The 25634-nt window shown below is 41.3% G+C and overlaps 1 protein-coding gene across 1 annotated transcript in view; it reads left to right on the top strand.

The window, feature by feature from the left end:
* Positions 1–25634, top strand: part of PARVA (parvin alpha) — a 62010-nt gene continuing 36376 nt past the window's right edge. Inside the window, exon 1 of the mRNA XM_053980657.1 lies at positions 1–252. Coding sequence (XP_053836632.1) covers positions 117–252 — 136 coding nt within the window. The 5' untranslated portion in view covers positions 1–116. The remainder of the gene's footprint in view (positions 253–25634) is intronic.

Genomic DNA, 25634 nt, shown 5'->3' on the forward strand with positions numbered 1-25634 from the left:
GCCTCAAATGCTTGAAATAATTCCGCTTCCGTTCAGAGCCGGGAACAGCCTCCCACGGCACCGGGGCCTCGGAGCCGCCTGCTCCGTCCCGCAGCGCCGGCGGCGGCTGGCCCAGCATGGCAACGTCCCCGCAGAAGTCCCCTTCTTCCCCCAAGTCCCCCACCCCGAAATCTCCCCCCTCCAGAAAGAAGGATGACTCCTTCCTGGGCAAGCTCGGCGGCACGCTGGCCAGGAGGAAAAAAGCCAAAGAAGGTAAAAATTAACAGGTTTGCATATTTCCTGGGAGTTACCTTACTATGGGGGGGGGGGGGGGGAGGGAGGGAGGAGACAGGGGTAGAGGAAAAGGCTCAGGGGAGCGGGAGGAAGGGGCTGGCGGGGAAAGACGTGCGGGGTGGGGTGGGCAGGCAAGCGGCGAGGGAGGAGCCGCCCCGGCCCCGGCGCTCCGCCGGCTCCGTGAGGGGGCCGCTCCCGGGGCCGCTCCCGGGGTCTGTGTCCAGTGTTTGTGTGCGGGGCCGCTCCCGGAGTCTGTGTGCGGGGTCTGTGTGCGGGGCCGCTCCCGGGATCCGTGTCCAGTGTCTGTGTGCGGGGTCTGTGTGCGGGGCCGCTCCCGGGGTCTGTGTCCAGTGTTTGTGTGCGGGGCCGCTCCCGCGGTCCGTGTACGGGCCCGGCCAGGGAAGGAAGGAATGAAGGAAGGAAGCGCTGCCCGCAGCGGGCCGGGCGGCCGGCGGGCCCCGCAGGCCTGGGAGCGCACGGGGGATTGTTTTGGCCCCGGCAGGATTTGCCGCCGCAGCTGGGGTTTGGACGCCCAAAACCCGGTGCTGTAGCCCTGTGTGAGTCATAAGGCGGCGTGTTGGTGTGCGGTGCGGCCAGCACGCAGCGCTCCGCGTAAGGCACGGCACTGATAGGAGTTTGATAGCAGCGATCGCTCCTCGGCGGCTCGGAACGCAGTTATCCTTGTTATCCTAAGCAAAGGACTTGCCTCCCGGCAGCGAACCTTCACAGAACGCCGAGCGTGTACGGCAGTCTGGTTCTTTGTCCGTACTTGTGAATTAACACCCACCCCCCCGCTGGATTTTCCTGTTTGAAATCCCATGAGAGAGAGAATTGGAATTTAACCTTGCTCACCCATCGTTTTCACTGCTGAACTTAATTTAAATGTGATGCAAATAGAGACAACGTAGCAGTCACTTCAAAACAGTTCTCCGAGCAAAATTCATTGCTTGCGGGTGTGAAGAAGGGTGTGAGGCTCAGCAGCCCCTTGCTCCTCGTGTGCACATGGGCGCTGAAGCCTGACACGCCGTGTTTCAGAGCAGCACCAGTGCTGTGGGCAAGGGTGACACAACTTGGGAGAGTACAGCTGCTCATTCTGTAACTAGCACGTCATCTTTCTGTGATGTACGGTCTTGCTTTTCAATTAAATCCACATTGCACGGTTGTGCTCACATTATTTGGCTTTTTCTGGTCATTGCAGATGGGCCAGATGTTGATGGAATAGTAAAGAATGACAACTCCATTAATTACCTATTTTTAAAAATTATTCTGTTAGAGTATTTATGACTATTAGCAACACTGAACTAGCAACAATCTTCCTTGATGAGTCCATGCTGTAGGTATCTTTAGAGATTTTTAAGTAAGCCTATTTGTGGCAGTTTGAGTATATCCATTATATTGTTGTTAGTACTGTTTTTACTATTAAATGCTTTTTTCCTTAGTGATGGATATCTGAAGTCACAAATCTCCAGCAAACCATTAGAGGCAGTAATTGCTTTTATCCACCATCTTGTAATCTTACAAAAAGATCTCCTGTGAAATGATACTTCTTCTTATTAGTGTATTGCATGTATTGATTAAAACCTGCACCTGCCATTTCATTATCATTGTCTATGCTTTTGAAATTTTGAAACTGCATTGTCCTTGTCTTTTGTGTTTCCCAATTTTCTAAGGTCTTATCTAAAAATAACTAGTTTAGGGAGCTGGGATTTTTTTATTAACTTTGTAAGGACTGTTATTTGCTGATGGACAAAAATGTATTGTGTTAAATTCACCTTAGTATCCTTTTTACTTGGCTGTGTATTTGTGACATTTCTCTGGTGGAAGCACATATAGAGGTGAAATTGACAGTATGCTATCTTATCTTTCTGTTTATTGATTTATGGGTTTTAACACATTCAGGTGGCTTCAGCCTTACTGTGAAGCCTGTCCTCTTTCTTACTTCCTAATTTTTTCTCTACTAAAAAGAAATACAAGTTTGCAAAGTATTAACGAGCATTGGTCTTGCTGGCTGTGGCCCACCTAGGTTCCATCTTAAGTTGGGCTGATTTTTTTTTTTTTTGGTAGGGCTCCAGGTGTTTTTGAAGCCTAGCTAGGAATTTCAGAGGTCTGATTGCTTGTTTGTCTAGGATCTGAGCTTTGGTGGTTTTTTCCTGCTTTAACCAACCTATGGCAGGTTTCCTATGGAGTTCGGTCTTGGTCATAGAAGTGCAAGTGGTTTTTCAACTGCTTACTCACAGGATGTATAGGAAAATGTTCAGAGTAAGTCAGGATAAATGAGGGACAACTGAAAATTTCCATGTCTTTCAGTTGGTGTAAATTCTGCTGTTACGTAGAGGACAGAAGCATACTGATTTCCTCCAGTGTTTTACCACAAGGTCTAAGAACTGGTGGTTTTTAATAGTGCAAAAATGTTTTGTCTCTTGCAGGGACTATGCTGGTTACACTTTAGTACCATCTCTGCTATATATGTAGTTAACTGTTGTAGGCGATCCACGATTACACATCTGTGAGTTTTGTATTTTTGTCATCAACAGGTGTTGTGATCATTGTCAAAACTACGTTTTTTGTATATTGCAACAACAAAATATACGTTTTTGTATATTGCAACAACAGAGCCAGTGCCAAAATGCTTCACCAAATGAAAATCCTTTTGGATCTGAAGTGACTCTATGATGCAGATTATTTATGAAGAGAGTAAAGTTTATGTAGTTTTAGGTGTAGCAAAAGTAGTTTATGATACAACATAAAATGCAATTTCTGTATTGATATTAATTTATATGCATAAATATATATATATATAAAATATATAGCAAACCTTTGCTTATGCATTTCAAAGTTCTTGGCAATGGTAAGAGGTCCACCAGTGGAAGAGGTGAGGGAAGTCTAGATAAGTGAAATGAATTCTCTAATATCAGAGCACAAGTTATTGAGCAAAACAAAGAGAGTAACCTGAGATACCTGAGATATCACACATGATGTAAGCAGGGATTAGTCATACCATAAGACATATGTTAATATGGAAAATACATTGCCATTAAATATTAGAGAGTATTTGATAAAATCTGGAATTTGTTGTTGTCTGTCACATAGAGCCATAATCTGGTTTTCATTTACAACATCTCATCACCAGTGGTGTAATTCAAGGATGAGAACATTCTACTTTGGTCTTCCCTGTGAGAGCATCTGCAGCTGCATCTTTAAATGGAGCATACATTCTGTTGAGGTAGCAAAATTACAAATTATTAAGTATGTTTGGAATTAATTAAATTAGCTTTTTAGGCATTGAGAGAATTGTGAACAAAGACTAGAATACTTGACAGCCTGTCTGCAAACTGAACTGCAGTATGCAGAAGTTATTTGTGGTTTTTAATAAGGTTCTACCCCCTTCATTGATGAAAGGCATTTAAAGACTGGCTACCCCATATATGCTAGTGAAGGATCCCAGTCCTTATCTATCAGGAGTTCAGATACATGACAGAGCTCATCATATGAGCAAAAAAAACCCACAAATCAGTTTCTGTAAGCTTGTTATAGTATTCTGTACTGTGTACTAAACATGTCTTTAAACACATGTAAGAGGATAACAAAATGGCCTTTTTTAACAAGATGGGGAGGGAAGGGGGGATTGTGTTATCTAATGAATTTTTCATGGTGGATTTAGTAAGGTCATGTGTTGTCCTCGAATTTTCCTGGCCTGGCAATTATAAACACAGAAAATTTCCTCCCCTAATAGCTTACCTTAGTGGAGAATGTAAAGAATTGGCCCCTGACATGCTGATAAATCTGTGACACGTTTGGGTACAGAGAGTGAAGTTCAGAATTGCTTAAATTGCAGAGGAGCAGATGGGAAACGGACAGCTTGAACCCGTGAATTTGGTGGAGAGCAATTGTACAGGCTCAGTCAGTTTTCCAATTGATGTGACATCAATTTCGGTAATTTGACTGCTCTTCTGCCTGGTTTATTTGGGGTTGATGGGCAGGAGAAAGAATGAATTTTCTGCTGTCCACCACTTAGTATATTTCTTCTTTTTGTGTTTGTATTGTTTTGATTTAATTTTGGTATGTGGGGGTCACAGTAGGCAATGTGCCTCTCTGTGTGCCTCAGGGAGGAGTATATTAACAGTGTAAAATATTGTAAATTCTGGTGGTTTTTGATAGTAACCTTAACTTTCTTAATCTTTACTTCATGTATTTTATGGAATAATAAGAAATCAGAAAAATCTAAGATTACAAAGTAAGAGTAAATGTAGGCTGATAAGAGCTTTTCAGGTGTTTTATGTAAAATGGTTGTCTTTCTGCAATCCATGAGTAAAACGCTTTGCTGTGTGGCTCACTGACAGAAAGATCATGCCTTGGTCTTGCTCTGGGTCTTTTCCAATGGAAATAAATTTATTTCTTGGTGTAGAAGAAGTGTTCTGCTAGATTCTTATAGACTCATTTGCTTTGGACCTGTTTCTGCAACTTGCTGCACAACAACTGCAAATGACTAGTTTTTGTGTCAGTAGATGTTTGTGCTTGTCTGTTTCTTGTGTGAGAGATTCCAGGCTGGCTGAGACACTGCAGGCTTTTCTTTTTCTCTGCTCTTCCCTGATGCTGTATTTAAAAGCAGGAGCTGGAAGAACTGATCTGTGTCCTACCATCATATTTGCTAATGCATGGCATGAATGATGAAAACGAACCACTGGGCGCTAATTTCATACTGGTGTTTAGAGGATGGCATGTGGTGTCTCCTGTGAAAAGGAAGATGTGGGAAAGGCTTTATTGTCACTCTTGTCAATGCTTCTCACATTCTGCCTTTCACTGCACATATCAGTACATCACACCTAGGCCTTCTAGTGCCATCAGAGTGGCTGAGCAGCTGGTTTTGCTGTCTGACACGAATGTGTTTCTCCACCAACCTCACTGCGCAGGAACTGGAATGTGCTCAGAATCTTTTCCCTGTATTTTGTGCCGCACATTTCCGTGTTCCTGGTGGTGCTGGGCAAAACCTGTTAGCGTCACCACTGAAGGAATTATTGCCTTGGAGCAAGTTCTTTTAAGTAGATAAAATACTTCGGTTCTGTGGAAGTGACGTGGACAAACAGAAAAATGCTCTGCCCGCATGGAGCTTTCTTTATCCCCCCTTTTTTAATAGCCTCTGGCTCCAGTTGGTTCAGGGAAAGACATGAAAATACTGTGAATGCGTTTCTGAATCTCAAAAGTAAATGATAATCCTAAAGTTATTCTTTAAAATTCCTTATTTCAACCAAATATTTGTGCAGGGCCCAGTCTGGTTGTGCTCGGTCCGTGTATTTCACATACAACTCAAATCTGCAGGAACATGTGAGTCCCAGGTGCCAGCTTTTTTGCCAGACATTATTGAGTGCATATGCAGAGTTATGCTATCATGGTAGAGCTGAGTGTGTGCAAGCCTGCTTTATGTGAGTGCCTCCCAGCAGGTGCAGAGGGGTTACATCACACAGGTACGGGATTGTGCTGGCAGTGTTGAGATTAACAAGCAGTGCCAACCTCTTGTGAGCCAGAGAGGAGGCAGAGGAGCCCGTGATGGTGGCTCACTGGAGGCAGGAGGAGTCATGCATGCAGGGAGGGGATGTGTGTGAGGGGAACATAGAGCCAGGCTGTGCATGATTGTTTTCTGAAACTTACTCCTGTGAGGTGTTTTGGATGCCAGAAATGTTTTTTTTTTAAAGGAAGGGGGTGTGGGGGCTAAAAGTGAGTCTGGGTCTCCAGTGTCTCCAGTGGCCCACATGTGAATCACGTAGGTCATCAGAGACATCTTGTCTTCAGAAATCATAAAATACCTCTTGTGACGTCTGTTAGGATTATGAAGCTGTTACGAAGCTTACACCAAATTCTGTTGGTTTGCCCTTCCCTGTTAGTATTGTAAAGAAGGCATTTCTGCCAGGTACCAGGGCCCTGGGCTTTGATCTTCTATTCTGACCCAAAACAGCCATGAATTCTACTGTTCTCTGACTACCTGCATGAGGGCAGCAGAGCCACTGGACTCCATCTTTGCATTTGACTTGCAAAAGCAGCCTAAAAAATGCCCTCCCTGCAGAACAAATAGTTTCATACTGGCCTCCGCCTTTCTCACGGAGATTAAGATAAGGACAGTTCAGTTTGTTTGTTATGTCACTGTATCCAAGATCAAGTACTTCCTACTAACTTAATCCAGAGTTCTGCAGTATTTTCGAGCAAAATGTTCTTGCTGTGGGTGAAATCAGCAGCTCCAGGGACACAGTTCTTTGTGAAGTGAAACTTTAGAAAATCAGTGGTTGAGGTGTACCTAAAATTGTGTTGCTTTTCCACCTACTGCTTCTGTCCTGCTCCTTTTCCTCCCCACACCAGTTCCTATTCAAATAGAGTTGTTGTTGTTTCCCTAACAATAAGCTGTTTTGTCAGCTAAACTGCAGCCAACCCCAAAAGAAGACATCCTGAAAGGCCACTTGACTCTGCAGGTGGTGCAGTCAGCGCTGTGCTGGAAGCAGTGTTATGCCATTTTGCTTCAGAGAGGATGAGCTGCAAGGCAGGCTATTTTGCAGTGCTTCACTTGCAGCTCTTCCAAATGTGGGGCTGGGCTGGGGTTGAAGGTGTAGCTTGCTCTCTGCGTGTTCTGTGTGCCTTCTCTAGCTCCTGGTAGTTCCTGTGCTGCTCTTGTGTGTGTGGCTGTAGTTGGAGCACTGAGTAGCAAAGCCTTGCTCTCCACATGTATCATCATGCATTTTCTGCTTGGTGTGCTAATACTTGCTAATAGATAACGTTATTTGGCTTGAATACCCTTGTCCCTGTTGGAATTGGGCGTGTATGTGTGTTGAGTGCCCCAGAGAGTTAATTCACTTTAGTGACCAAACTGAAATACAAACAAAAGATGTCTTGGACCAAAAGCAAAATCAGATCAATAGCCTTTTGTGAATCCTTAGTCTACTCTGCAACTACCCCTTGAAAAGCTGTGCTCAGGCCAGAGAAAACCAAGGGCCAGAAAAAATGCAGGGATGTGACTGGTCAAGAGTGAGTTGTGCTGGCAGTGCTGTATTAGGAAGATTAGCCACCATCTGTTCACCCAAATCCTGCACCTGGCTCTAGACTGTGCCACTGTTCATCAAGCAGTGATCTTTCTCAAAATATCAAAGAATTGCAGGATGAAATAACAAGGCTTTACAGTCTCCCAAATGCTCTGATTTCCTTTCAGTTTTGTAGCAGTCCATGGAAGGTAATTGCGTGTAGTGCTATGAAATGTTCTGATCATATATGTGAATTTAATACAAAATTAGAGAGCACGTGGGTCCTGACTTAGTGATACTGCTTTCCTTTTAATCCTTGCACTTCTCTTCCTGACTTCTTACTGATCTTTGTGTCAAGCAGCACACAGTTTTGACAATATGTTACTTTTTCTTGGGTAATTATTTTTGTGAAAGAAAACACCTGGAATATGAATTTCTGTGAGTCATTCTTGGTAGTTGCAGTTGTGATTAAGTCCCTATGGCTTCTCTGATTCTTGTTTAGCATAGAGCTGCTCCTGTTTGCCCTTCCAGTGGAGTGCTAGAGCAGTCTGTGGCACTGACCCAGTGATGGGTGATATTAGCCTTTATTCATAGTGAAACCTATGAAATCCCACTTGGGAAAAGGGACTTTAGGAGGACAGGGGGTGCAACAATTGTCAGTGAGCACTGTTCTCCATCAGAAGCTCTGGACAGAGACTGAAGGGTGTGGTGGAGAGAGAAACAGCTCCAGCCCATTAGTGATTTCCCAGACATAAAAATACAATCTCACACTGCAAAAGCTTTGAAAGAATAAAAAATTCCAAATGTAACCTAAACATTATAATTTCCTGAATATTCCTTTAACATAAGATTGATAATTTTTTAATGGAATATGTGTTCACAAGAAGAAAAAGTCTGCCACCACATCTATCTAAATCTCCTTGGGAGTTAATAGCTCTTTTCCACTAGCCATGTTTCTTTGATCATTTTCATACAGTGCTTTCCCATATCTACTAAAAATACCTAAAACTCCACGTTACCAGCAATGGTCCCTTTTCAGACAGCATGCAGGTAATGATTGCTGGGTTCTTTTCTGATAGAATTTAGCAATCCAGCTTCTCATTTACTGCAGAGGGAAAATTGAAGTTGCTTCTGATGATGGGGCCATTTCTGGCCTTTCTGGGTTCTAAGAGGTGCATGTTAATGTGGCAGTGCTGTCTTGCCATTGCACCTGCAGTTCTTTAGCCCACGCTTCATGGTTTCCCTGGAATTACAGTAGTGGAAGGCTGGGTGTTAGCTGATTACAGGGCTATGGCTGAGCACCTTCCTGGGACAGGGACAGGCAGGTGTCACCCTCAGCAAACACAGGGACAGGGTGCAGGCAGCCAGCAGAGCATGTGTGCTGCAGGGCTGGAAGTTCAGGTCAGAATTTCCCAGACAAGAATGCCTGAATTGCCATGCCCTACTTATCCAACTGTGAGCTGGATTAATGAAAGGGAGAGTTTAGACAGAGTACATTTAGAGTTTAGACTTTGGGTACATTTAGCAGGAGAAGATATGTTTTCTTTTGTGTCTGTACAGGTGGTCCTTTTGAAGCAAGCCAAAATAAGCTTCCTCACCTGGGTAACGGCCTGAATAGGTTGGCAGGGTGTGAATCCATTTTCAACACATGTAAAGAAAAGTGTAACAGTTTGCCAGTGCAGAGCCTTTCATTTATTTTTTTTTTCTTAGCAGGTTTTTTCTTTGGCCACTGAGTTAGGCAGAGGCCTAATTTTTTTCTTCTTTTTAACCGTAGGCAGTTCTAAAGTAGCAAACTATTAATAGTGAAATATTGGTTTAGAAGAACACTAATGCACTGGGGATTCTAGAGCAAACGAGGCAATGCTGTCAATGGTTCAGATTGTTCTTAATTACAATAATGGCATTATAGGAGCTGCAGTTGCTGTTGGGCACAAAAGAAGATAATGATAATGTCAGAGTGCTCAGAGTAAATGCAGTATAATGTATTGCAGAGCTGAATTCAAAAGATGATATGCCTAACTTGTCGTCAGAGTGCATGAAGAAGAAGAATGGTAAAAGGTCAGAACACATTTTGTTGTAACTGTGTAGTTCAGGGGTTTGGATTTTGTGGTTTGTTTGGAGGTTTTTGTGACCTATGCTTTCAGGTTTAAGAAGAAATGTCAGGTCTCATGTGTTTAAATGGTAAGTATTAATTTTATTAGAAGGTGTGATCACATCTGTCCTACCCACTTGGAATAAAGAACATCACTCTTGCTTTGAGAAGGAAAGGAGATAGCTATTGGCTCAGTACCCTCATATCCTCAACACATTTCATATTGATCCTGTCAGAATAAAAGAACAGGAATATGGCAGATTTGGCCCCAAGTCAGGATTTGCCCCAGTAGCCTCTGGAAGTTTGTCCAGTCCTATTTGATCCATGTGATCCCTATTTTATAATGAGACCAAATAAATTCAACTGTGGCTTTAGGCATGTTTGAAAGCTGCATTAGAATTTTATGGCTAGAGGCCAAATCTGAATTGCAGCACTTCTAAACATTCTTATGCTGTGCACTCAAATTCATTGCTGCAGAGGAAGAGACTTTGCTGTTTGACTGCAAAGTAAAACTCGCAGCAGAGCAGCTCGTGGTCTCGCATTCTTGTCACTGCTTTGTTAAAATTCTCAATCACACATAAGGACACGTAATACACTGGAAAATAGTGGTGGTATTCCTCATTATACCACGAGTGTTCCAAGTGACTTCGTGTCTTGCATAACTCGTAAATCCTCACTGCAGTGGTGGGTTGAATTGGAAAAAAAAAAAAAAAATCAGCATCCAGTTTATTTGCAGCTTTATTATCTTGTTCATTTTTAACTGCCTTGAAATAATTACCCGCAAATAAATCATCTTTAACACATTTGATATGGTTACTCCCAAACGAAATGGTTTATGTAGAATCCGAATAAATGTTTTTTAGGAGTTGTTGTCCCATGCAGAAGATGCCAGCATGCTTTTCCTCGGCAGACCGGAGGGTGCAGGTGCTCTGTAGGGCACAAGGTGGCTCCAGCTGACGAGGAAAGCTGGTGTGAGCAGCCCAAGTGCCAGGAATGAGTCCAGAGGAATCGGCTGCTGCTGTGTCAGAATGGGGCTCAGCAGATCTGTGTGCACGCCTGGTATTCTGAAAATGAACTGAATCTTTATGGCCTTTAGCAGAAAGCCGTGTCCAGCCTTAGAGTCAGACCAGTACATTTAGATTGCATTTGGGGTCTTGTATTTCGTTCTTGAAGGAGTTCCCCCAGTGGATTTTATCAGACGTTCTCCTTTTGCCCGAGTAAAAGGTAACAATTCTGTGCAGAACAGCATTCCCAGAGTAAGCTGTCAAAATAAACAGGTGTACACAGTGAGAACACAAATGTAAAGTAAGCGAGGCAGAAGATAGGACAGAGAATGAAAGCTTAATGAGAAGGGGGTTGGGGTTTTTGGTTTGGGTTGTCTGGGTTTTTTTGGAAACAGGTCATTATAATTTAATGGATAGATGAGAGAACAGAATAAGTTGACAATAAAACCCCATATTATAAACAGACAATCAGAAATGCATTGTGTCTGTTGTTGGTCTTGCACTCTGTAAAACAGCATTTTTGTTTTCAGAGTCTCTTAGAAGCAAATTGCATGTCCATTGCTATTTCTGACATAATATTAGCTGCTAACAGTCTGCCCTTACACAGAACATCTTCGTCTGACTGAAACACCTGAGAATTTTAAGGTGAGATCAGAAAAGGAAAAATGTTTGTTCTCCCTGCACCATCTGCTTGGGCAACTGAGGCAGAAAAGGTGAATGAATTTGCTCATGTGCTTTTCTGCAGGCAAAGAAGTGGAAGGAAGCAGTGCTCTCCTCATTTCTGTGTTTAGTCCTGCTCCATTAGGCAGCTTTGTGCCATTCACAGTTTTTGCTGGTTTTTTAACTCTGATGTGTGTCCTGATACAGTTTAGATTTTTATGTGAAACTGAACTTTTAAGTGGTTGGGTTTCTTTTGTTGGTTGGTTGGTTGGTTTTTATATGTGAACTAGGTAGACATTTCCTGGGGTTTGAATTTTTAAATATGCTTTACATACAGTAGCAGCAGGAATTCTATTTAATAGATATATGAAGAAATAACATTTCTTAATGTGATCTTTTGACACTATCCCAAAGAAGGAACGCTTGGTTTTAAGAGGTTTAAGATGTTTGACTTAATAACAGTCTTTCTCAAAGTAATGTCAGGTGTTAAAAAAAAATTATAAATCTAACTTCGCTGTATTATTTATTTTAAAAGTCTTGAAGTGTATAGTTTTCTTCTCTAACATCTAATGTTAAATACAGTGAAATAGATTAGGTACCAGACCTACATAGAGTTAATGTTAAAACAGTGCAAAGCACCCTTTTGACTTTATAAATTCTTTGTATTTTCATTTTTACAAATTAATTTTATTGAAAGTTAGCTGTGGGCATGATTCTAATTACTAGCTCCCCATATTAGATGTTATCCCTTTGTTCTTCATTCAGACAGAACGCCCATTAGGGTCAAAGAAAGTTTTGACTGAATAAGGAATACAACAACTGGCTGTAGTTTTAGTACATGTAGGGCCAGATTGTGGGTCAGGGCCAGCTTAAAGTGTACAGCTCCAGAGATTCCACATCTTGTGCATAATAGGCAGATCTTTCACACTGTTATGATGGTACTTTATTAACATGTCAACTACGGAAGAAAAAAAAAACTGACAGTGTTTTATGGCCGCTCAGAATCTTATTAGCACATCTTGGTGTTTTGTGTTTCTGAACTGAAATTATGCAAATATGTCTTCAAAAATATTTCCCTGTTTTCATGAGAGAGCAAAGAAAATAGAAGTAATCAAAAACTGGTATTAAATACTCAAATAGTTCGGGCAATTAATAAATCTGCCGTTGCAGAATAGAAGGTCTGTGGGCTGGAGCTGGCTCTTAACTTAATGTTAACTTACATTTAATTAGCCAGACCAGATGGAAGCTGGCTAAGCTTCGCATGAAGGCTTGTGGGAGAAAGACATAATCTTCCATTTTGTCAAAGGAACTAATACCACAGATTAAAGGTCGGTGTTCTTTTCAGAATTTAAAGACTGGATGCACTGTGGCTGACAGCAAGAAACAGCAAGGGCACTAACAAATTAGCTTAACCCCTGGATGACTGGCGAACCAGCTCTGCTTCATTTGCTTCCCCAGTTGAAACCATCAGTTTCCAGTTCCAGTAATAAATCCCAGGGAGATAAGAATGTCTGTAAATTTTATTCTTTTGTCAGGGAAGTAGAGTTGCATGTAGGCAGTTATCATGGCTAGAGAGATTAAGTTCTGGGAAATGTTTTCTTACTCAACGGAGTAAAACTTCACTGTTCAGATGCTAAGCACTTGGGATCAGTCTGACAAACCACTTAATTCCCCGCCCAACAATGAGCGTCCAAGGAGACAAGTCAAGGATGCAAGTCAGGAAACCATTCATGGCTCAAAGAGGTACATACATGGATCATGTCAGAGTAGGCAGAGCTTAAGGACTAAATCAGGCACATTCTCTGCTAAGGCTGGGAAATGTAGTGCAAAGAGGGAATGGATCTATCAGACAGCCTTAAGGAAAGCTGCAAGAAATGGCACATTTTTAAAAGTGGGGAAATGAGAGTCTATTAAAAAAAATGGGAAGGGAAGGGAACATACCAAGAAATAATAAAAACTTAAGAGTTCCTATGAAACATCCCATAATTCTGCAGAAAATAGGGTACCCTCAGCAGTAAGTAATAATTACTACAACTTTAGTCTGCCATCTTTGTGTATCTTATTTACAGTGGAAATACCTGTGCACAGTCTAGCTTGGGAGAGGAAGCTGGGAAATAACCTGCTGGATATAAATGAAATGACCTGGAAGCTGGGAAATAACCTGCTGGATAGAAATGAAATGATGAAATAACCTGAGACTCAAACCTGCTGTTTGAGTCAGGTTTATGCCTGTGTTCATGTACAGCAGTAGAGAATTAAATACCTGTTGGACTTTCCCAGCTGGAATGCAGGCACCTGTAGAGCTGGTAGGTGTCTTTTGAACACCAAAATAACATAGCAGATCTAGGTGCTTAAGTTCCACAGCCATAGCCAATTAAGTTCCCACAATATCTAAAATCCACTGGTAGTCACAGTGTATTTTTAAATACTTAAAAACAAGCCTTTCAAAACATTCTAGAGCTTGCTTCTGCATTTGGTAAACTTTTTTGCTACTAGACCACCTTGCCTAGATTGTTGCGTATGGACTTTCCCACGATGGCCACTGCCCATTTGGTGGTTGTATCACTGAAATGAAGTCCCTTGGATGAGGTGGGGTCAGTTCTTACAAAGAGTGGAGAATTTTGCACATCTCAGTTATTAAATTGTGCTTGCTGACAGTCCCAGGAGAGAGGGCTAAGTATCTGAATGAACATGAAAACTATGGAACTGTGCAACCTATTTATGATTGCCTTGTGCAGATGGAGATTTGATATGCTGAGGTGAGAAAATCTGTGCTGCTGTTTAATGTAGCTTTTTTAGGATGTGGGTAAACGTAAGATTCCAGTACCACACTCTGTAAGGTGCACAGAGCAAAAAAAATATTAATTTTACTGTGGAAAGCTCTTCTACTGTGTCAGCTAAACTGGAGATTTGGAATCCCTCTGAGTACTCTGAAAGCTGTATGCACACGTATTTATGTTGATGCTTTCATCTCTTTTCTCATTTTGAAATAATTGCATCCTAGGGATGGAAGAATTATTTCACTAGTGCCTTCTTACTAGACCACATTTATATACAGTTACCAAGTGGTGGCGATGGAGATACCACAGTTATTTTCCATTCTGAGTTACTGACACATTTCAGATACTACTTGGGGACAAAATATTTGAATGGAATGCTAAGTTTTAAAACCATTGTTGCTACAAATGACAGAATTAGCATTTACTTATCAAGTAGCTCATTTCAGCTGTTATAAAAGCAGAGAAGTGTAAGAGTAGGTAGTGCACTTCTGGGAGAGGTGTAGGTAGTATGAAAATCTTTCTTTTGCTTTCCTTGTCAGGTAAAACTTAACAGTACATATCTAAACTCTGAGAAATGCCCATATAGTGCAGCCCAGTAGGATTTGTCCCAACAGGTACATTTGAAGAGAACCTTTCTGAGCAAAGTCATTCATCTGCCTTTGATAATTGTGTTAGACACCTTCAGGTGTGGATCACACTCAGTATTGTAAGGGCACGAGTACAAATTCTACTTTCATTAAACTGAAAAAAAAACACTGCTGAAAGCAGAAGAGTTTGGGAGCTGCCCTTTTCAGGGAAGTACTGTGCAGTATGAAACTTGCCAAAAACTAATGGATTGTTTGCAGGAAATTGGAAGTTAAAGTGCATGAGTCAGTCTACTTCAAGGCTGAACAGTTTCCACTGAACTTAAATAATGAATGCCAAAACCTAGAGACAGTACAAGCAGCTGCAGCAGTTTTCTTTACTTGTTTTATCCAGGCACTGTAAGGGATTTTATGTTTAGCAGAGTCCTCCTCATCTTCTAGTTCATCAGGCTTTAAAAGTGTTACCTACATTGTTGTTACTGACATGGAAACCTTTGCACAAGAAGCTGTAACCCAAGGATTTTTATTTTTGTTTCAAAGCAGCTACTACAGCGTACAGACTAGAATGTGCAGTTTCAGGGATTTCATCTGCAGGAAACAACTACCTACTTTGTAATGACAACCAAAAAAGGAGAGGATAATTTTTTTCCTCAGAAGTATAGATACATGTTAGCTTCACACTTGTCAAAATATTCAGGCCATTTCCTTCCTGGTGTGTACAAGGATTTCAGTATACCTAAAGAAATATATCAAACATTAAGTGAAAGACAGAATCATTCTCAATAATTTTGATTTGTGACAGATCTTATGCCCAGAGCATATTTGTTCAATAGACTACTTTTTACCAGGCTACTAAATGAATCTAGTAGGAGTATGGGAAAGGAATGGGGTGTTTGTGTATATGCATGTGGCTTAGATTTCTTTAATTTGAATTAGTTATCTGATGTCTGTGCACGTAGAGAGTAGTTGAGGGTATGGATGGCTGAGCAGATTCTTTGTCCTGTTCTGTGCTTCTGTTCTCCAGTTCTCTCAATATTCTCAACATTTCTGACTTGGAGTGCACCACAGCTTTGGGACTTTGGGTCTTATCCTCATGAGAGATGCTCCAGGTCACCAAGCACCTTTGTGGCCCAGAACTGGGTACAGCACTCTAGGTGTGGAAATGCAGGTGCAAAGCTCTCCCCAGTGTCACAGTTTTCCACCATGCACAGCATCCATGCAGCTCTTCAGCTGTGGTATGGACAAGAGTATGGGCATGAGGTTTTAAGAAAATCTCAAGTATCTTAAGTATTTTGCTACATGAAATTCATATGTTGGCTAAATGCTTCTTGATGAGATTTAGTCTGAGTAACCTTAGCATTATTTAGAAAAGCAATTAACTACTTTTTCAAATAGAGAACAGTCCTGAATCAGGAGGAAAAAAAATATTTTGGTTTTGTTTTCTTCTTTTCTCTCTTTTCAATTAGATGGGAACATGACTGAGGTTTTCAAAGGCAACTGTAGACTTCCATTGTGCTGAGTCAATATAGCACTCTGTAGCCAAGTCTAGAAAGGTGCCCACCTAGAGGCACCTCATAAATAATGGCTACAGACTTATCTGTGTTCATTTACATGCATGTAATTCCTTTTACCCCTCAGTTTTAATCTGAAGCTCTTTTCTGGCATAATTTACCATAAAGGCCACATGAGTACTTGCACAAGAAATGATGATCATGTGGGAGTGAGATTGATTAACAAGTTTGGAGCAAGGTGCCTCTTTCAAAAGCAGTGGCCATGGCAAAGGTTCTTGCATTAGTTTGGGATATTTAATTATTGTGTGCCTCAGTTTCTAGATGTGTGAAGTGGAGCAGTGACGGGGATTCAATTTGGAAGAACCTTTGAGCTTTCTTGATGAAAAATGTTAAGGGTTATTAAGTGTGAATGTGGTGAAAGGCTTAGCAGACAGGTGTGGATTAAAGAAATGGTTTGAAATCCAGTAATTTAGTTCTAGGTTTAATTGAAAGTTGTAATCCCAGCAATTGGTGCCAGTGTCTTCTAGGATTTAAATCCAGCGCAGTGGAGCGTGTAATTTAAGGCTTTACAGAACAATATTAGTGCTTATATGTTTATCACTCAGCACGTGTTAGCATTATTCCTGTGGAATGCTCTTAATTAAAATCCAGGAGCTGCTTACAGTGCATTTGATGCTCGCTATCATGAGCACTCAGTCGAGTTAGCAGCAAAATAAATTTAAAGGAATGATTTTTCTCTGAGCTACAATACAAGTGGCAGGAGCTTTTGTAACCGGTGTTGTCATGAACGCACGGGAGGTTTCAGCAGCAGATTCCTTGTTAATCAAATGACTTCTGTTTTCATTTTTCAAATCCTAATATTAGCTCAAGTAGGAGGAAGGGGACTTTCAGATGGGACAGCAGAAAACAGGATGCTTTAGCAGTAAAAAAATAGCCCTTAGGGCAAGTCTAACATCTAACTCTGACATGCTTCAAAGCCAGATTTGTTTTGGAAGAGTTACACCCAGAAAAATCTCTTGATAAATGGGTGAAATCTGTTGCTCTGTTTTTGAAGGGAAGCAGCATGCACCAAAATAAGTGTTTGGTAACATAGTATTGCTTCTTTATGAAATTTTGCATTGTTTTTTGGGGCCTGATGCTTGATAGATAGAGTTAATTGTTTCAGCGTGAGTAACCAAAGTTTTGAACATGAATTCTAACTTTTTGACCCCATTAATCATAAAACTGTCTGATCTTGCTTACTGTAACATTGCTTTTTCTTTTCAATTGATGAGTCATGAGCATATATTAAATACAATTTCTTTTAAAATAATTTTTTTAAGTCCTTCTTGCATCTTAAAATGATTTTGTAAGCCAAGAATTCAGCATATGTATGTCAGAACATATTGCAGTGGGCTTATGATATATTAGCTTCAATGAAAATTAGATCTAAATCAGAGTAGACTTTGAAAAAGGGTTGTGGGCACATGTTTTTGGGAGTGGCTGGAAGAACTTACTGTAGGGGAAGGTTCAGACCTGTGTGTGCTCTACCTAGAAACCAGATAGGCTGATGTTTCTAGTTAAAGCAAGATGCAGAATTTAAAGCAAAGAACCGCTGAATATGAAAATTAATTTTTGTGTTTACACAAAAAGAAAAAATCCGACTATGGTCTAATTATTTTTCTTTGCTTTCCTTTCCAAAAATATGTCTAGAAATTAAATAAAAAGCATTGAAGTATTTCAACAACCAGTTGGTTGTGGGGTTTTGGTTTTGTTTTGGATGTTTTTATTGTTTTATTTTGTTTTGGTTTTTATAATGCCATTAAAACTTCTTTGGAGGATAACAACCCTCTTGAGGACCAAAGCCCTGCCCTGTTACAGCCAACGCTTCGGGGCTTTTTAACCCGCTCTGTGCAAAAGAAATCACAGAATTGAGAAATCAGGGAGCTGAGTGAGTACCGAACAGAGACCCACGACAAAATCTAATTGTTGCTCAGTTTAAAAACAAACATGTCTTGAAGTCTGTGGCCTTTTGGAAGTGTAAGAATGTTTAACTCCTGCGTGTCTGTTGTGCTGTAAGCCACGAGCTGGCTGCCATTCTGTATTCCAGAGCCTCACGGAGCTGAGGTGAGCCCCGGCACTGCTCCCCTGGGCTGCGAGTCCCCTGCTGGCTGGGGAAACTGAGGCACAGAGCCATGGGCTGGCCCCTGGAGGACGGGGCACAGCCAGCTCCAGAGCTTCCTCTGCTCTTTGGACTTTCGGGATCACTGTGCTCTCCCTGCTGCCTCGCCCTCTTCCAGGTTGTTTTGTTCCTACGCTGCTTTCACATTCTTCTCCCGGAGACCAGCCACTTGTTAATTTATCTACAGATAAGAAATTGTGTGTACAATTAGCAAAAGCCTTCTTTGGTCGCATTCACCCTTATCCCTCCCCTCTGTTTTCCTCTAGTTCCTGGTGACCCTTCTTTGACTTTTATTACCTTTTAAGAAGTGGCAGAAGCAGGTCATTAAGTTAAAGTGAATTATGAAATATTTAACCCTCTTGTCTCCCCTCTGAAACACCAACCCCACACATACCAGTTCCAGAAGCCCATGGAGGGCTTTTTTTTATAGAAAAATTTGATGTCTGAGTGTTTGTATGTAGCCTGGATTGCAACATACATAAGATACAAAAAGGATATAAACCAGAAACTGAATTTTCTCCCTGTCTGAATCCTTCATGCCTCCAGGACCTCTACTTTTACCATTTTAAAAATGAATTTTGGATAGGAAAAAAAAAAAAACACTGCGGGGTTCCACACTTTATTCAAGGAGTTAAAAGTCTGGAGCTGTGCTTGATGAGCCAGATGGTCTTCAACAGTAACATTGTTCATATTGTTTAGATTATCCTGTTGCAAGTACAGTGCCTCGTTTACCTTTTATGGAAGAAAGTGTGGAAAATTGACCACAGATGTAAGTAACCAAGAATGATGGCTGAGGCAATTCTTACCAGGCCTCCCTCTCTAACACGCCTGATCCAGCAGATAAAAATAAATAGAGAAATGTGAGGCAGCATGAGAAATATCTAGTGTTACCTATTTAAGTGTTTAATTTGAGCTGTGCGAGCTACTAAAATCTTTATTTTCTTAGACTGAGATTTCTCCATATTGAACTGGTTTCAGTCTTTTGGTGTAGGCAGCCTGAGTGTAGATTTTTATCCAGGTACTAAATAGCACATCATTATAGATTTTTTTCCATCCTGGTTGTAAAAAAAGGGTGTGGGAAGAAGCCAACTACGCTGACCTCAAACACAGTTTATGGTCCAAAAATCTTCATGAGAAGATCGGTACCCTTTTTGTGCTGTAATGAGAGAGCACAAACTCCCCATTAATATTGATTTGATTGGTATCAGAAGCAAAGGCTGCATCAAATTAATTAGAGGTAGCTCATTGTTACTCCTGATAATGGGCTGTTGAATTAGTGAAGCATCTTACAAGTCAGTTTCAGATTGAAATAAACTTTTTTAGACAGGTATCTCTTTTGTGCAATATCTGGAATTGGAAGGCTCAACAGAACAAAGGGAAAAATGCTGCAAATGAAAGCAATAAAGCCCTGGTTTATAAAGTCCTTTTGTCTCCTATCACTTTTCTTTCTCTCCCTCATTTCCTTCCTCTTATTAGGAGCTGCTGTCAAAGTGCATTTACTTATGGCAAGTGGTTCCCTTCGGAGCCCCTGAGCTGATGCTGCTGCATTTGCATGCAGGTGCTGCTGTGGTGGGGCACAGCTCTGGCCTGGCCTCTCCCCTGCCCTGGTAGTGCAGAGAGAGCTGTGATTGTATAAACTCACAGGTTTGCTGTGCGAGGGGCCAGGCACTGAGAATCTCCTCTTTGCTCTTCAGCTCAGCTTGGCTGCCTCTTTCACAAGGTGGTAGATTCCTCTGACTATTAAAGGCAACGTCTTCCCTTTCTTGAACTAACCTTTGATTGATCCAGGAAATATATATATATTTTTATTTTTTTTTTTTGCCTGTGCAGTGCTTTTGAATTTGGTTCTGCCTACACTGGTTTCTAGAAGCATAGACTATCAGATTCTCTTGCTAATATTGTTTAAAGACTTTTCAGAAATTGACAGGAAGAAATGTTTTACAGGGAGCAGAAAGGGCTAGAGATTATGGTGAGAAATACTCAATCCAGTAATGTAAAATCAGCAGTTAACTCTGGGAACAGATTTCTAAGGCAAAGTTCAAATGATCAGTCTAAGGTGCCACTAAGTGGGACGAGAGATAATAATTTTCATATTTTTAATACCTGCATTCAAAATTTGATAAATTAGACCGACAACATGGGACACTGTTTTTCATCATTTACCTATCTGATTCTGCTCCCTGTGGGATCTGGAAAGCAAGATCACTTGGACATAACAGCTCTGGCTCTATGCCTGCAGCTGTAGGGTGCAGAAGGGGGAAGCTGTGGGGAGCAAGTGGCAGGAGCAGCACCAGAATGGGAGATGGGAAAGGTGATAACAAACACGGGCCTTGGAAGGGGAGATGGACAAGGCTGGAGCAGCGCTGAGGAGGTGACCAGCTTGAATCAGGACAGTGGGTGAGGGGAGAGGGATGTGGGTGAGAGTGATGGATGTGGGGGACTGCTGCTGAAGGGGACCGAGCCTGTGCCTGGGAGCCAGCAGCCTCTGAGCACTAATCCTTTTCTGCTCTGAGGCTGCATGCAAATTCTCTTTCTTTTCTTTTTTTCTTTGTGTCTGTTCTCATATTCATGAAATAGTGATAATGGCCATTGTCTGCATCAAAGTGGTATCAGGAGGCTTAAAGTGCCATTGTAGTTCTGAAACAGCAGAGATGTGTTGACCTTCCTTTGTGCCCACAGTCGATAAATGCTTACCTCAGTGACAAATTAAGGGTTTGCTTTCTTCTTCCTGAGCTACCACGGCTATGAAAAGGGTTTGGACACCATCCTGTACTACGGCAGACTTGTTAGCTTAATTGCAATCGGGCTGCACAAGTAACAAAGGGCAGGATTCGCCTGACATGCCCTGAAGTACTAATGAAAATGGAAACATTTGAAGAAAAACAGAAGCTTTCAGGTCCTGCGTTAGGATTAACTTGCTCACTGATGTAACATTTTGCAGCCGACTTCTAAAACTGATCCAGATCTGTCAGGTCAGGTTTTGTGCTTGAGCTGATTATCCAGCAGGGAAACTTCACCTGTGTTTTAACTCATTCAGCCTAAAACTTATTTGAAAGATAACTGAAGTCCAAATGTTACAGAAAATCGTTTTATAAAACAAGGCTTCCCAGGGATGAACACAGATTTCCATCTAAATAAAGCACCTGATTCACAAGACCCCAGAGATTTTCCATTTGATAAAGCAGCATTATTGATCTCTGTTAGTACTCTAGAGAGATGAAATGAAAAGGTTTTCATTGTCTGGGCAGGACCAGTCCAAGAGAGCAAAGAGGATAAACACCAGTGTCACACAAACTCCCCAGACTCTGATGAGTGAGACACTTTGCATTTGCTGTCTTGAAATATATTACAGAGGCAAGTGCTGAAGACACAGAGCTGCAAAGAATTTATCTGTGGAGATAGATTTTTACACCGTTATTCAGTGAAAGGACCCTTTGCTGAATTGCACAGAAAGTCAGGCAAAGAGTGCTTAATCAGTGGCAGCTCACCACTACAGCAATTCAGAGCTGGTCCCTGCATGGTCAAGTCACATATCCATGGCTAGAGCTGTACTGTGGTTCTCATGGGGCTGAATCACAAGGGAAGCAAATTATCCCTTTCAGGTAGACCCTCCTCATAACCTTGCAGCTGTTGTGGTAAAGGTCAAATAGGCCATAGAAAATGCAGGTTTGTGGATCCAAAAGCCCCACTAGTAATGCTTAGAGAAACTGAAAAGTCAGCTCTTTTGCTGGTTCTCTTCAAAGCTTGAAGAGAACTTGTTGCTCCTGAATGAAGGGAAGTCTGGTGGAGCGAAGCTGTGCTGCAGAGGGACTGTGAATACAGAGAGTGGTTTCTCAGCAGGACACGAACCCAAAGCTCCAAAAAGCATCACTTGATTTGTAGAGCAGACTAAAGCCTTCTAATGAACAGCCCTATGCAAATATTACATTTTTAACTGGTGTACCCTATTACTCACAGATATGCTGGGAATTTCCTTTTTAACAAACAATGCCTGTCTTGGTGGAAGCCTGTTTCCATGACTAAAACTATGATGAGAGCATCAGCCTAGTATGGTTCCAGGAATAACCTACACATTCAGCTCTACTCTGCCAAGAACCCAGAGACTGGTTATTGAGATGAATGGTTTTGGTTAATGTGCACCACAAAGTAGGAAAAAAAGATGCCTATATATTTTAGATAGATAATTATCAAGAAATTGTGTATAAAAAATAATAATGTATGGTAGGGGAGTAGAAATATAAGCCTTGAACTTCCTATCCTGAAAATATAAATCACTGCAAGTTTTAAAGCACTTGCATGACTCATATGCAGAGGTCATAGACCAAATTTGCTGATGGAGGCAGGATGAAACAAATTCGGCTGCATTTTTATGATATTTTTCCTGCTGCTCTTGGCTTTTTATTTACCCAAAGTAATATAATTTTCCAGAGAAGTGTAACAAATCCAACATATGGAACTGCTATCCAGTTCAGTGCTTAGGTGCAGAACTGAATGGGAACAGTGGTGTGTCAATAAATAGCTTACTGCATGTCAGGCAAAGGAGTCTCTCAGGAGCCGTATTGCCAGCTTGGCAGGATTCTGGAAACGGAATCTCCAGTGGAACTGGGGTAGTAATGCAGGCACTGAACAGGGCCCAGGCCTAGAGGAAATCCAACTCCAGTAACATGAACTCTAAATGGAAGGCAGAGAGAGAGTAACAAGAAAGAGGCACTTGTTAATGTGCAGGTCTATAAATCAAGGGTTTTTTCCTCTTGCTCTAGCACAAACTTTGAGCCAGTTTAGTGCATCCCTGAAAATCAGTGCTTTTTCCACTTGAGAAATAATGTCATAAAACTGAGTAAACTGTTTGGTAATCATCTGTGTTGCCTATTTCTTTTGTGCCACAAGAGAAATCAGCAGGAGTTATGATTTAGGTCTGATCTGCATACTGGATTTATGCTGCTGAGATTCTGCTGACTTTGAGGTTGTTTTTGTATTTTCAGTAGCGTTGCTGATGTTTAGATTTTGATCCAGCATAGCTTAGAAAATGAGAGAGTTATTCCTGCATCCAGTTTAAAATGTCAGCACATAGGAAGTCAAGAAGTCTGGCTCCAGGTGAAGGTTTTAGACCTGAATGTGTCTTAATCTAATGGCAGGGAATGAGGCTGGCCTGTTAAGAGAGAGAGCCTGTATTATTGAGTGTTCCAAATGATCCCATTTTGTGTGCATGTATGGTTGTAGAAAAGATGTTGTTTATGATACGAGGCATAAAAAAGTGTGTGTATTTATAGGTACAACTTCATTTTCTTTCTCCTGTGTGTTTAGGAAAAAAGGCAATGGGCCTGCCTGTGTTGAGTAACACTTGGACCTTGCAAGGTGCATTGCAAATAATAGTAACATTCTAGGAGAGCTGGAGTTCCTCAGGTTCTTGTCAATGTATTTTTTGCCATATGTCAATTATATTATAGGTGAACCGTGTCACATCAGTAGTATGTTATTTTTCAAGAGTCTAATTTTCTTGCATTTGCAGCTTAGATCTAGTTGGGATTGACCCTTCTAAATGACTTTTGTCAGCATTCATGTGTTATTTGGGAAGGACACCATTTTAATTTATGTCTAAAAACATAACTCTGATATCTACCTTCTCCCTTTGCATCACACAGCCACAGTGCTGGAATTCTTCACTTTTGGATTTTAGCCCTGGTGAGTGGAGAGGGGAGGTTAAATGTCACCCATGCCCTCAGTGCCACCCCTGAAGCCCCACGTGCCAGGCTCATGTCATCCTCTGGAGGGCAGGGGAAGGCAGAAAGGCAGTTTGGAGACACCTTTTTCCTCACTGCAGTTACACCAATAGATGCTGGCACTGCCAGGGATTTCACCTGTAATTTCTTGGTAAATGAGCACTTTGTGTGACTCCCAGTTTATGAGACTCTCATTTCTGCTTATGTATAACATGCAAGGTCTGTCATCTCTTCTTCCATTTACATTATTCCTGGCATTTTAAATTCAGGTAGATTAGATTTAGACATTTTGTAATGAATCTGCATCATTTTGTGTTCTGCTTGCTCCTGAAATAGCCTGGGGGAACCTGATAGACACGATTTATGTGTATCATTTAGAGGCATAAGAAAGCATCTGATTGATTTAGTCTTTCTTTTGTTAGCTCTTTCCTATAATTCTAATCATCATTTTACTGTAGCATTACACTATTGAGGAAAGTATGGGTTTTCAAAGGCAGGATGCTTCCATATTTAGAAGTGGTGATGCCTAAAGGAGAATGGCTTGGAGGTCTTTACAGCAGATTCTCTGCTGGTTCTGGTGTAGCTCATATCGTAGTTTGCAAGGTAGAAAGATGTCTGGCATTTATTTCACCAACAGTAACTTTAATTAATTAATTTTTTGTATTATTTCCTGACCTCAGCAGAATATGCTGTGGGTAGGATGCTTCTGTGCAGCACTGAGCTCTGCTGCTGCAAAGCTGTTGGTGTGAAAGCAGACCTGGGTGCTGATGCTGCAGCGCATTTCCCGTGGCAAGGGGGAAAAGGGACTGATGAGATTTGGCAACGTTTGTTTCTGTGCTGCTGGGATGCTTGGAGTATTCCATGTGGGTTTTAGTCTCTGTCACTTTTACACAGAGCAGAGCAAAGGAGACAGAAACATTAAGGACCTGACCCTGTAGTTTTCCAGTTGGAATCAATCAGTATAAACAGTAAGGCGAATTCTCTTCTGATATCAGTCAGTGCTCTTCTGTTGGCTTTAGTAAGGCTGTGCCCATTTGCAGCAGCTGAGAATTAAGCAGTTGCTCTCCTCCCAGCCTTTCTGATGACTTAACATCATTTTTGAAACATAAAAGTCCTGTTTCAGGTCTGGGTTTTTGGCTTACGTGTTTAAATTGAAGGCTTGTCAGTTCTCATGTGACCAGCACTCTGAAGATCTACAAGTGAGGTTAGGTGAAACTGTGGGTTTTTTCCTTACTACTATCTGGATTTTCTCAGAACCTAGATAATTTTATCCCATTTGCATCAAACATTCAGGTAACTTTAGAATCCTGCATCTGTATTGTTTCTAGGGAAGCAAAATAAAATTACAAATGACAGTAATTGACATTACATGCTTTAATTGAATTTCCTCCTCTGTGAACCAAAACCTTTTAACCAAGTATTGCAGTGCTATTTCTGTATTTATTTGTTACATGGGTTAATGTGCTATGTGGCAGATCCAGTATTTATCCATTTTCACAAATTAAGCTATCAGTGTCATGTTGCCTTTGAATTGTTTCCTGTATTGATGGCCAAAACGGCTTGAATAAGACTTTAGTCCTCCCTGGCTATATTTCTGTTTTTCAAAGCTGAAAATTGCAGGGTTGAAAATGAGCCCTTAGGAACAGTTTGGGAAACTCTAGGCCCAAAGCATCTTACCAATGTGCTGGATTTTCTCCCTGCAGTGATCTCTGCTAAGGGAAGGGAGAAGTGCACAGGCTTTTTGAAAGGTGATGTTGTTGTTGTCATATAACAGGAATTAGAAATCAAGCCCTGCTTGAGTTTATGTTTGTGGCCAGTGAAAATGAATTGCTGAGAGAAGGAGTAGAA

Source organism: Vidua macroura, chromosome 6 (assembly GCF_024509145.1).
Source record: "Vidua macroura isolate BioBank_ID:100142 chromosome 6, ASM2450914v1, whole genome shotgun sequence".
Lineage (NCBI taxonomy): Eukaryota > Metazoa > Chordata > Aves > Passeriformes > Viduidae > Vidua > Vidua macroura.